The 12,717-nt window shown below is 36.8% G+C and overlaps 1 protein-coding gene across 2 annotated transcripts in view; it reads left to right on the forward strand.

Annotated features, from left to right (window-relative positions):
- The window catches only part of TGFBR1 (transforming growth factor beta receptor 1), a 59,901-nt gene that overhangs the window by 20,023 nt on the left and 27,161 nt on the right, over nt 1-12,717 (forward strand). For both annotated transcript variants that reach the window (XM_038552924.1, XM_038552925.1), the window contains exon 2: nt 9,247-9,492. In XM_038552924.1, coding sequence (XP_038408852.1) covers nt 9,247-9,492 — 246 coding nt within the window. The remainder of the gene's footprint in view (nt 1-9,246; nt 9,493-12,717) is intronic.

Genomic DNA, 12,717 nt, shown 5'->3' on the forward strand with positions numbered 1-12,717 from the left:
ACTATTTAAAGAATTGGAGAGGGGCCTTTGGTGACTTAAGTGTCCCGCTCCTTTTTATTTTATTTATTTGATTTTATTTATTCACAAGAGACACAGAGAGAGGCAGAGACCCAGGCAGAGGGAGAAGCAGGCTCCATGCAGGGAGCCCAGTGTGGCACTCAATCCCAGGACCGGGATTATGCCCTGAGCCAAGGCAGATGCTCAACCGCTGAGCCAGTCAGGTGTCCCAAGTGTCCCTCTCTTGTTCTCAGTTCAGGTCTTGATTTCAGGGTTGTGAGTTCAAGCCCCACTGACTCTCAGACTGGCCTGGAGCCTACTAAAGACAAAACGAAACAAAACAATAGAATTGTAGAGTTTTAGATCAACCTTTTACTTAGCGCAGCAGATTCTCTACTTCACAGATTCCGGCTATTGGTCATTAAGCCTCTGCTTAAGTATCTCTAATGACAGAGAAGTCATAATTTCTTTGAGCCAGTCAGTTCATTGTAGAGAGGAGCTATAATTAGGAAAGGATTTTCATGAAACAGTATTTACCACATCCGGACCTTATGATTTGATTTAATATTGGAGTAAGATAAATTGACACTATAGCTGTGAAATGAGTGGTTGTCTCCACAGCTAGGATACCTTTCAGATCAAACTTTGTTGAATTCATTCTTTGATTTTCTGACTCATATTTACATGGCAGATTGATGTTCATCTAACACTTACTGATTGCTTATTATTTGGGCATTTGGGGAATTCTGTGCCCTGTTGTTCTTCTGTCTCCCCCATCACCATGGCTACAATTACCAATAAATGCTGTTGACTCTTTTTAAATCTGTTATTAAATAGATTCCCCAAATCTGCTAAGCAAATCTTTATCTTGTACTTGTGCAGTTTATTTTATTTTGAACCTAAATGAAAGCCTTTGTATTACTTGCCCCTATTAAGTCTCATCTTGCCATTTAGACAGCTTATTTTTAGTGTCCTTTTCTCTGATATCAGTTAACATTTTATCAGCTAATTCCATGGAGCTCAGGAGACTAGGAAATGATGGTGTTGTAGAAAAACAAATGAGAATTTAGGCTTGCCCCTCGTCTTCCAAATTGGAGTTGTATGTTGAATCAGAAATAATGTTTCTTAAGTACTTGGACTTACTTGAGAAATGTCTGTATAAATCATATTTTTGTTTTGAAGCTGTAAATTTGAGAGTACAATGCTATCTGGACTAAACTATAGAGAATTCACTTTCACGTATGGTACTTGGTGTGTTTACAAGCCGACTTTGACATTACTACTGCCAGGTTACCTAAGGGTGTGGAGTTGAGAACCACTGAGTGCTTTGTTCAACTGGTTTGAACAAAACTAGTCGGTGGTCAGGGTTTTAACCTTGTTTACAGATTTTTGCAGCATATTTTAAAAAGTAGAGAACATACATATGCTTTCCCCAGAGCTGGAACAGGGAGAAAAGAGAGGACAAACCTCCTTGAGAGAGGGTATGGTATTGGGAGTAGCAGCCAGAAGGGAAGGCAGAAGAACTGGAGTAGAGATATAGACTAGATTGTAATGGGGTTCCCATTAGTACCTAGAAGGGTTTATTAGAACTTCTCACTTTTGCCTCCATCTTTGCCAGCACTGGTAAGATCTTCTGTTCAGTAGCTAATCAGACTGAATAAGAGACATTGTGCACGTCCTTTACCTGCCTGTTGATGCGTATTTGTAATATTTGGAAATACTCTTTCTATAAAGTATAATTGTGCTGTAATGGGAGGGGGAAAGTAAAGAAGGGTCATCACCAGCCAACTCAGAGTGGTGAAAAGATTGGAATTCAGTCTTTGGTGAGAGAAATCTTCATCCCTGTCTTCCTTTTTAACTGCTGAGCTGTCTCAACAAGAAGGAACCTAGGATCCTTGCAGGGGCTTTTTAATCACATATACCACTATTAGAGGAATAGTGTTGTGTTTGATTTTAAGCATGTTGACTTTGCACTAGGAGGCAAGCCTAAGCAGAGCATTTCTTGGAAGGTAGTTAAAATACGAGTTTGGAGCCCAAGTATAAGGTCAAGAAGTGTAGAATTGTAGATCTGAGATGTAGCAAAGGGCTGACTGTGGATATAAGTTAGGGAAGTGTGGTATCATATAAACTAATAAAGAAAGATGTGTCAATGTGTCTCATATCCTAAAGAATTTTAGAAAAGAACATTGAATTCAGTAGTGAATTTCAAAAGATGTTTCAGTCAAGTTCTTGGTAGAGGGGAAGAAGGATTGAGAGACCAAATAACAAGCATTGAAAAAAGAAAGAGTGGGCAGCCCGGGTGGCCCAGTGGTTTAGTGGCGCCTTCAGCCCAGGGCCTGATCCTGGAGACCTAGGATCAAGTCCCATGTCAGGCTCCCTGCATGGAGCCTGCTTCTCCCTCTGCCTGTGTCTCTGCCTCTCTCTCTCCCTGTGTCTCTCATGAATAGATACATAAAATTAAAAAAAAAGAAAAAGAAAAAGGAAAGAGTATTGAAATGTGTGTATGTGTATATATATATATTATATATATATATATAAATGAAGGGGGATAACTTTTATAGACACTATCACTCTTGGCCTGGGAGGACAAGGTTTCTAGTACTAATTTTTATTTAATCAACAAAGATCATACATATGTCTGTTCTGTCTACTGTTTACGGGCTGTCTACTTTTCCATTTGTCCAGCCAGATATATAGGGTTGTGAATCAACCCGTGGTGGCCCTAGCATTAGGTAGAAATAATAGTGTTTTGATGTGTGACTTCCAGACACTCTGAAATGAGGCAACGATGGAAATTTCCTTTATAGTTGGGACCAAGAGCCAGAATCTCAACTTGGGATATATCACCATCACTGAAGATGATAACCCCAACGATTCTGCTATCTCTCTTTACTGTTGTTATTTCTTTGATGACAGCTAGATGTTTGGTTTCTGACAGTCCTTCACCAACATCTTCAAACTGAAAATTCTGTGATTCTGCAATCTTTGGAAATTTCTTTTGCTAGTAATTGTATTTCCTGGCACAGGACTGATAATTTTCTGTGAATACAACAGCGTTTCATTGTAGTGCTGAGCCATAGTGAAATCTTTATGATGACTTTAATAGGGATTAAGGTTAAAATAAAATTTTAGTTGCAGGAGAGCTACCAATGCGTATGATTAAAATGGTGATTAAATGAATAATCCCTTCCATACACGGCAAAGTTTGCACATGCAGATGTTGCAACAACTATCATGACTTAACCTTTCTGTCCAGAGGCTGGAGTTTTCTTTTTACCTTGATTGTAATGCAGATGCAGATTTCAGAAGTTAAAGTGTAGGAAAATGTACATCTTAGAATGGCAGAAGCTGTGGCTGCTGGTAGATAATAGGGCATGGAAGCAAAAGGTGGCCAGGATAGGAGAAAGGTCCTGAACAGGGAGAGTTTGATTCTTATCTTTGCTGTCAGGCTGAAGAGTCAGACTCTAGAGGCCCAAACAAGAAGCTGTACTATTGAACCACTGGGGAATCTTGAAAGATTTAAGCTATTTAACATATGGATACCAACACAAAAACATACAGATTCCAGTACCATCACGTTTGTGATGATAATGTGGTGGGAATTCACATCCACCTGTAATGTAGCTAGAATATTGTTATAAATTATTTTGATTCTCTTCTCTTTTCATTTCTTCATAATAAAATGATAGAACTGAATTAAAATGAGATGATCTTCGAGGTCTCCTGTGGCTCTGTCTGTCTGGGATTGTAGAGTGGAATTTTACACGGTACTTTTGGGAAGACCTGTTTCTCGGGTGGCCTACAAATAAAAACCACATTTGAAATGATACCATTTATTATATGTGATAATTCCGTATGGTCACATATGACTTAATACTCTCAAAATGTGCTAACGTACAGTATCTCATTTGACGATCTCATTGAGATGATGAAATAGGTCAGGAAGGTATTATGTTCATTTTGTTGTTGAAATGAAACCATTATGGTTAGTATCTTGAATAGTTATTTAAACTTGATGGTCTCATTATTACTTGAGATGATAGCCACTAAGGATAAAATCCTGCCACTGATAAAGGAAAACCCTGTCAGGACAGCTTTCTCATCTTTAACTATTGAGTAGATTTACATATTCTCCAAATTGTGAGTTGGATGTTCTGTGAAGCTTTTCTTGCTTTCCCTTCTGCCTTGGCAGTGTTGAAGCACTTTGATCATTCTCTTCCAGACTCTGGATTTTAATGATCTATTTAATGCCTTACTCATCCACCCTGATGAACTCCTTCAGTCCAGATACTTGTCTTATTTATTCCACCACCCCACAGCCCGTGCAGCATCTGGCATATGGATATGCTCAATGAAAAATGGCAGAATTAAATGAAAGATTCAAGGTGATGGGGCAGGTGTTAAATGATGCTATTGTGGGATGAGAAAAAGACATCATTATATACCTTTGTTAGGTAGAAATTTTGCCCTGTATGTGCATTTAAAAAATCAATAAAAACAACAACCTAATTAATAAAGGGAGATAGCTAGGGGTCAGATCTATTTATTAATAAAATAAATTTTAACTTTTAAGAAATGGGAATTAAAGCTCATGAATTCATGGGAAATTTTAAATAGTTTTATTTTTTCCCTAATATATATTCCTGCATCTCCTACATTTAGCAGCATTTGTATTTAATCTCAACTCTAATTTAAATGGTAAAAAAGAATTTTAAACTTCCCTCAAGAAATAAATCCTTACCTGGTTAAGCTTTATGTTACATAATGTTTATGTTTGTCTAGTGACTTGTTCTTACTGAAAGACTCTTGTTAAGAGCCCTTTATTTTTTTTATTTTTTTTTTTTTTGTTAAGAGCCCTTTAGCCCTGATTTTCTCAAACTTGCCATAAGTAATGACCCTTTTGAAAGGAAACATATGGAATGTATTTTTCATGTTACTTAAATTGTATAGCTATGAAACTAGATATAAAATTTTTATATTTTTGGCCCATTTACAACTATAAACCAAAGCGTACGAATTAAATACAAAGACGACTACAAAACTAAATTTCAAATTAATATAGTTATTCAGTGTGACAGGTAATATTTAGATTTCACAGTAGAAAAAAATAGCCTCAGGTCTCATTCCATTTTAAATCTGTATTTTAACAGTTTAACATTTTAACTTCAGTATTACTAAAAGTTGCAAGTACCCATTCTCCATAAGTAATGTTGTGTAAGGTGCTATTAATGACTTCAAGGCTTTGCTTGTAAGTTCAAGATAATCAGACCTCATATCTAACCAAAACACTTGCCAGCAAGCATTCCTCAAATACCAATTTTAATGAGACGTCAGCTGTGGTGTTTACTTGAAGATGAGGTTAGCGTTATGTCATTACTGAAATCCTTATTAAATGATTCTCTACACCAGCTCGTGCTGGAAGTGAGAATGGAAAAATTGTCATTGGATACTTCTAACCACATTTACTTCTAAAGAACTTTTGCAATTGTACTACAAAGATAGGACCCATGTAATACTTGTAGCCTATATATGGTATTAGCTATTGAACTATTTATTGGCTTTGAATATACCATGCCTGACTTGTCATATGCTCTGATGATTTTAATGTCCAGTATTTTTCACTCTTAATTAGTTACTATGAGACTTTTGCTTGTATAGTGTGCTTTTAGGACATTTGGCCTGAAGGAGATTTTTTTTTTTAAAGATTTTATTTATTCATGGGGCGAGGGGCAGAGACACAGGCAAGGAAGAAGCAGACTACATGCAAGGAGCCCAATGTGGGACTCGATCCCGGGACTCCAGGATCACACCCTGGGCCAAAGGCAGCGCTAAACCGTTCTGCCACCCAGGGATTCCCCCTCACCCTTTTTTTTTTTTTTTCTTTTAAGATTTTTTTTATTTATTCATCAGAGACAGAGAGACCTCCTGTTTGGGAAACATTGTTTGAGCATATATTTTTGTGATCTCTAAGAGCCCAAGATTCAATGATGGGAAAATAAATTTTAAAAAACTTAGTCCTTTTTAGTGTAATGAGACACACTTTAACAGCAAACTATAAATAGATTGATTTGTTCTATCTTAAAGGTAAACAAAGAGGACTGTGGGAACATATGTAAGGACCTACCCAGTTATCTTAAGAGTAGGGGAGAGTATAGATTGTATCATGGAAAAGATCTTGTTTGAATAGGGTCTTAAAGGATAAAAGGCACTTTAAACTAGGCAGAGAGATAGTATGTGTAAAGACCATGGCCATGAAAGACATAAATGTCATAATGGTGAGAAGCATGTGGCCCTAGATTGCATTTGCAATGTGAGTGGTAAGTTAGAACCCAAAAGTAAAAGCCTTAATTGTTAGACCTAGTGTTTAGGTCTCATTTCATAGATGGTAAGGGAGAAGATGAGAGCTTAGAATTCAGTATTCATAGCAGTATTTATATATATATAGCAGTTACTACATTGTATTGCAGTGTTCTCATTCTGTAGGCCTTGGAGCTCTTCAAGGGTTGTGACCATGAATTATCAATCTTCATACACTCAATTTTTGGTAGAGTAGCTGATAAAGCTAATAGAAAATATTCGTTGACTGACTCATGAGTAAAGGAGATTCAAGAGAGGATGATGGCAATCTCCTATGATGGTGGTTTAATCTTTTATGGGTGATAGACTCCTATGTGATTCTGTTGAAAGCTATGAACCTTGAAAATGTAAATACAACATTTGACAGTTTCATGACATTCATGTATCCCTGAAACCAGTTCATGGATTTCTAATTCAGAATTCCTCCTTAGGAAATTGAACCTATAATCACCACTAAATCTCACCATGAATAACTACCACCCTTTTTAATAATCTTTAAATGTTAATATGATTCACTCATGGAATTTAAGGAACAAAACAGAAGAACATAGGGGAAGGAAATGAAAAATAAGATGAAGACAGAGGGGAGCAAACCATAAGAGACTCTGAACTATAGGAAAAAAAAATAGGGTTGCTGGAGGGGTGAGGGGGCAGGGTAATTGAGTAATGGGGTTAGGAGGGCACTTGATGTAGTGAGCATTGGGTATTATGTACAACTGATGAATCACTAAATTCTACCTCTGAAACTAATAATACACTATGTGTTAACTAAATTGAATTTAAACAATTTTTTAAAAAGAAAAAATTTAAAAATAATTTTTTAAATGTAAGACTGTAATTATGTCTTTTTACATACTCTTTTTGAGTTCTTATGTTTGGGAGGAGTTAATTCAAATAGCTGAACTATCTAAGAAGAAAGAACAAATCTTTTTTATAATGATTAAGGTAAAACTGCTGGTCTGTAAAGATAATAAACAAATATATTAATTAAGCCAGCAACCAAGAAGTACTTGCTTGAAGAGATCCTGACATTCCTGAATTTGGGTTTTGCAAGTGAGTTGAAGTCCCCAAGACCAGCATCAGGCTCAGTGATTTGCTAGAAGAACTCACAGGACTCAGAAAAGCTGTTGTACGCATGGTTATGGCTTATTACAGTGGAAAAGATACATATCAAATCATCCAAAGGAAAAGGCATATAGACAAATCCCAGGAGAAACCTGGTACCAGCTTTTAGGGGTACTTGCCCAGTGCAGTAGCACAGGTGCACACCAGAGCTCAGCAGCAATGTGACAGCACGTGCACAGTGCTGCAGGCCTGGGAAGCTCAGCTGAGCCTTGGTATTCAGGGTTTCTACTGAGGCTCAGTCACACAAGGTTGCAGCATTCTTATCAGGGAGAATATTTCAAGGGCTCAGAGCTCATTTCATAGGGACTGGCCCAGGGCTAGTCCTGAAGACATGCATTTCTTGGGAATGTACAGGGTTTGAGCAATTCAAGCCTGCTGAGTTAACCCTTCCTACACAGCAAGTTAACTATTCCACTAGTTTTCTTCTGGTCCTCCTGTCTACTATCTTTTTCTAGATACACTGTTTCTGTAGACTTCCTTGGTTTCATCATAGGTAGCCATTCTACATACTACATATCTGGACTGTAACGGTTTCCTCTCCAACAAGTAATTGGCAAGTTTGTTTGAACTTAAGGACATATCTGTGTTTTATGGTTTCATGAGATGGTAGTGAAATGTAAGTACCCATTCTATCATTCATTTAACAGATTTTTTTTTGAATGCTGGTATGTGCCAGGTCTAGTGCTAGATGTGGATTTACAGAAATGGTTAATATGGATCTTTGCCCTCAATGAGCTTAGTTTCATAGGAGAGAGAAAGTTAGCAATTCTGGTGAGCAGTGTGTGCTTTGGGCTGTATTTAACCTCATTGGAGGGCCTGATGGAGAGTGTATGTGTCTGTGTATGTGGGAAGCTGTTGGTAATTAGGGGAAGACTTCCCTAAAGGAGTTACTTCTTGAGTTGAGCCATAAAGATCAAAAGATTCAAGCGAGCATGGTGCTAGTGTTTCTCCAGTCTATGGCTGAGTGTGTGATTGGAGCATTCATGTAATACTGGTGCAGACTCCCTGGCTTACTGACCAAGTAACACTAACCCTAGCTAGAAGGTTACATGTCTTTCTTAGGGTTTGCACAAGAAGAAAGAGTGTCTGGCTCAATACAAATCTTTTTTTTTTTTTTAATTTATTTATGATAGTCATAGAGAGAGAGAGGCAGAGACATAGGCAGAGGGAGAAGCAGGCTCCATGCACTGGGAGCCTGACGTGGGATTCGATCTTGGGTCTCTAGGATCTCGCCCTGGGCCAAAGGCAGGCGCCAAACCGGTGCGCCACCCAGGGATCCCTGGCTCAGTACAAATCTATTTCCATTTTGCTCCATCACCATAAATCACCCAAATGACATTTCCAACCTATGGTGGGTAGGTAGAAGTATTTTCACACATTGCTTCCCAGTGGGGGAGTATGTAAATATATAGCTTTGAGCTGTTAAGAATATAGCCATTAAAAATTTAAAGTACTGTGTTTCAAATAGGAGGGCAAATGCTTGCCTTACCTTAAGGAAATTACTTGTAATAATTTTTCTGTGTTTGGAAGCAAAAAAGTTCTAGAAAAAACCCTGGGTCCAGATTTTATCATATTTGGCTCTTTTGTATGTGTGGTTCTCAACAGAATTTGGAACTTCTGAGAGTAATGAGAGTTTTGTTTTTTGAACGTTGCAAAGAAATTGTATGATTATAATAGGATCAGGAATGTATTATAGTGAATATGGGATAATTTCAAATTGTTAACCTAGAGGATTTTTTCTAATAGAATCTTGTTCTCTTTTTCCAGCATTACAGTGTTTCTGCCACCTTTGTACAAAAGACAATTTTACTTGTGTGACAGATGGGCTCTGCTTTGTCTCTGTCACAGAGACCACAGACAAAGTTATACACAATAGCATGTGCATAGCTGAAATTGACCTGATTCCTCGAGACAGACCATTTGTATGTGCACCATCTTCAAAAACTGGGTCTGTTACTACAACCTATTGCTGCAACCAGGACCACTGCAATAAAATAGAACTCCCAACTGTTGGTAAGTTGTTATATAAGATTTTTTGTTTTAATACTACAAGAAAAGTTGATTCTGACTATGGTTTTAGAACTGGAAGGGATCTTAGATATTGCTACCCTAGCTTATTCAGTTCAGAGGCAAGAAGGAACTTGTCCATAGTTGTAGAGTTACAGGAGTAGCCAAGATCCTGACTTGTGGGTGTGTGTTGTTTGAGAACGTAGTTCCAATAATAGACTTTCTCTGAGGTCTGTTATGCCTAAAAGGCTAGTCTCTTAAAGGCGAATTCTGACAAAGCTGCCGTGGCAGTACGTCCCCGGAGTGAATTTCTTTTCTTTGTATGATGCTTCAGCCTTTTACAGCAGTTGATAATGGATGGGAATTGAGAGCAGCACTGAGCTGTTCAGCTGCCTTCATTTTGTAATTTAACTCTGCTTTATAATCTATTATATATGAAGCATTATATGTGATTTCTAGGTTTTGGTCCTTCACCATAGTTTACATTTTACAATGTCCTGACAGAGCCAGGAATTTGAAAGCTTTATTAACTCTTAGGATTAGATTAATTTTCTGGTTCTCGTTGAAGATCTTAGTCCGAACACATGTATTTAACTCTTCCATCACTTTCCTCAAATCCCAGATTTCTGTCATAATCAAAGGAACATAAACATGTGGGAAACCTGTATTCATGTTAGCAGAATTAATGGAAGAATACCACCCTCATGCCTGCACTTGTGAGAAGTTTCTATAATTTATGGGGCAGATAACATCAGATTAGTGAAGATTGACTACCCATATGAAAAGAGGTCAGTGAAAGGACCTCTTAGAAAATCCCACCAAACCTTAAGCTGAGGGGCTTGGCATGAGGACATACAGGACCAAACACTCAGTTCTCCTTTAGGAAGAAGCACCTGGTTTCATTGCTCAGGGAGGCAGACCACAGTGCTCATTCTAAGCTCACAGTTGGTCTAGGCATCATGCTAACTGATGTAAGAAGCACTGCTGTGGCTGTGCAGGTTATACAGGGAGGCAGTGCTCTATTTCATTCAAGTGAGATTAGCAAAGTAAAACTAGATCTTCAGCATGATAGGGAAGTTTCTCATGGCAAATTTCAATCGGACTGTAATTTTTCTGACTTTTGTTTAAAGTATCTGCAATTCTAATATGACAAAGAAAATGATAATTCTGGAATTTCCCATTCATTGTTTGGCCTTCAAATACCTAAATGAAGAGTCATAAAGCCTTGTGAAGAAGTCACTTCATTTCTAATGCTAAACATACATAAATTCCTCATTCCCAGCTCTGTGTTAAGCAAACACCAAAAAAAAATTACCAAATGAAAAGTTTCAGTGGTTCAAAAAAAGTGAACTGAACCGGGTAAATCAGAGTAGATGTCATCCTATGAAAAAGACTTACGTCATGATAAGGAAGAACTTTCAGACAGTCCAAAATCCATTTTCCGTTAAAGATCACTTTTAAATGAAAAGCTCAATTGATGAATTATTTTTAAAATGTATTATTGAAAGTGAGTAGCAGACTGGATACTAATATTTTGTAGCCAAGTGTGAGACAAGCTTAAGGCAAAGACAAGCTTGTGAAATTGTGTTGCAATTCAGGGAGAAGAGACAGCAAAGAAAGAGATAGAGAGGATAAATCTAGGTGATCCAATATGCTTATTACAAAAATTCCAGAAAATGACATACAAGGAGACAGAAGAGAAAAGAATACTATGCAAAATTAATGAAAAAATAACTTAACTAAATATGTATAATAAAAAGTGTCAGTTCTAAGAATAAAGAAAAAAATAGGCATTCAGAACAAGGTAACACTGTTTACCTCTACAAGAGAAAAAATTCAAATTATCTTCTTTTTTTTAAGTATCAGAGGACAGTGGAACATCATATATTAATTGCTACCCAAAATTCTTTAGATCAGCCAAAATTTTCCATATATAAAAGCAATAACCATGTTTAGATAATTATGTATTTAGTATACTCTTATTTAAAAAAATTACTAGAATTAGTATTCTATCATAAATCCAAATAAAGATCTCACGAATGGGAAAGTTGTGATATGAAAATGTCTGTGAGCAGTAAACCAGCAAGGCTCAGGATGAATGCCAAAAATCATTGTAATTAACGTATTTCTGAAATAGTGCAAAATTTTAGTTATTAAAAGAGATCATGAGAAAATAAGTGATCTTAAATTAAAAGTCCAAGTGGTTAACATAGACTAGAAAGTATATACTTGCAAACTCTATTAACAAAACAAAAGTTATATTTTACATTAAAAAAAAAAAATGGATGGAAGGATGCCCAGCTGTCTCAGTTGCTTAGAGCATGTGACTCTTGGTTTCAGAGTCATGAGTTTGAGCCCCATGTTGGGTGTAGAGATTACTTAAATAAAAGCTTTAAAAAAATGGATGGAGATATATACACAGGCATACACTAAAATGTGAGTTGTTTGAGTGGTAAAGCTATAGATAATTTTTTCTCCTTCCTTCTTTCCTTACTTTTTTTACTTTTGCTCATCTATATTTATACTTTGTTTTGTTTTGTTTTGCTTATTATGAGTGTATATTGGGCAAAGAAGACAAGCCAAACTTCTTTAAAAAAAAAAAAAACAATCTTGTGGGGAATGATGGGTATTAAGGAGGGCACTTTTTGTGATGAGTGCTGAGTGTTATATGTAAGTGATGAATCACTGAATTCTTTTGAAACTAAGATTACACTGTATGTTAACTAACTAGAATTTAAAGTAAAAAAACAAATGCTTAAGTACACTTACCATGATGAGCACTAAGTAATGCACAGAATTGTTGAATCACTATACTATATACCTGAAACTACTATAATCCTGTATGTTAACTATACTGGAATTAAAATTTTAAGAACTTAATTTTTAAAAAGTACTTTTAAGACATTAAAGGAAGTTTTTCTAGATTATTGGTTCTTTTATTAGTGACCAGAGAGTGATAATATGGAGGTCCTAGAATGGTGGTGGTCACTGGCTTTATTTAGATGTAGGCTGAAGAGCAGAGGAAGAGTAAGTGGTTGTTGACTGAGTTGGTGATCATGAAAGGAGGGGCCAGTGGGTGAAGACTGGATGATTCACTTGTTCTGGATTTGAGCCCTGTGAGCTTCTGGAATGAGGCTCTCTGACTAATGGGAGTAGTGGCCAAGTACAGGAAATGTGGAGGATTAGGAAATTGTGGATGCCCCCTTCAGTGTTTTTGCTATTGTTGATGTT

Source organism: Canis lupus, chromosome 11 (assembly GCF_011100685.1).
Source record: "Canis lupus familiaris isolate Mischka breed German Shepherd chromosome 11, alternate assembly UU_Cfam_GSD_1.0, whole genome shotgun sequence".
Taxonomy (NCBI): domain Eukaryota; kingdom Metazoa; phylum Chordata; class Mammalia; order Carnivora; family Canidae; genus Canis; species Canis lupus.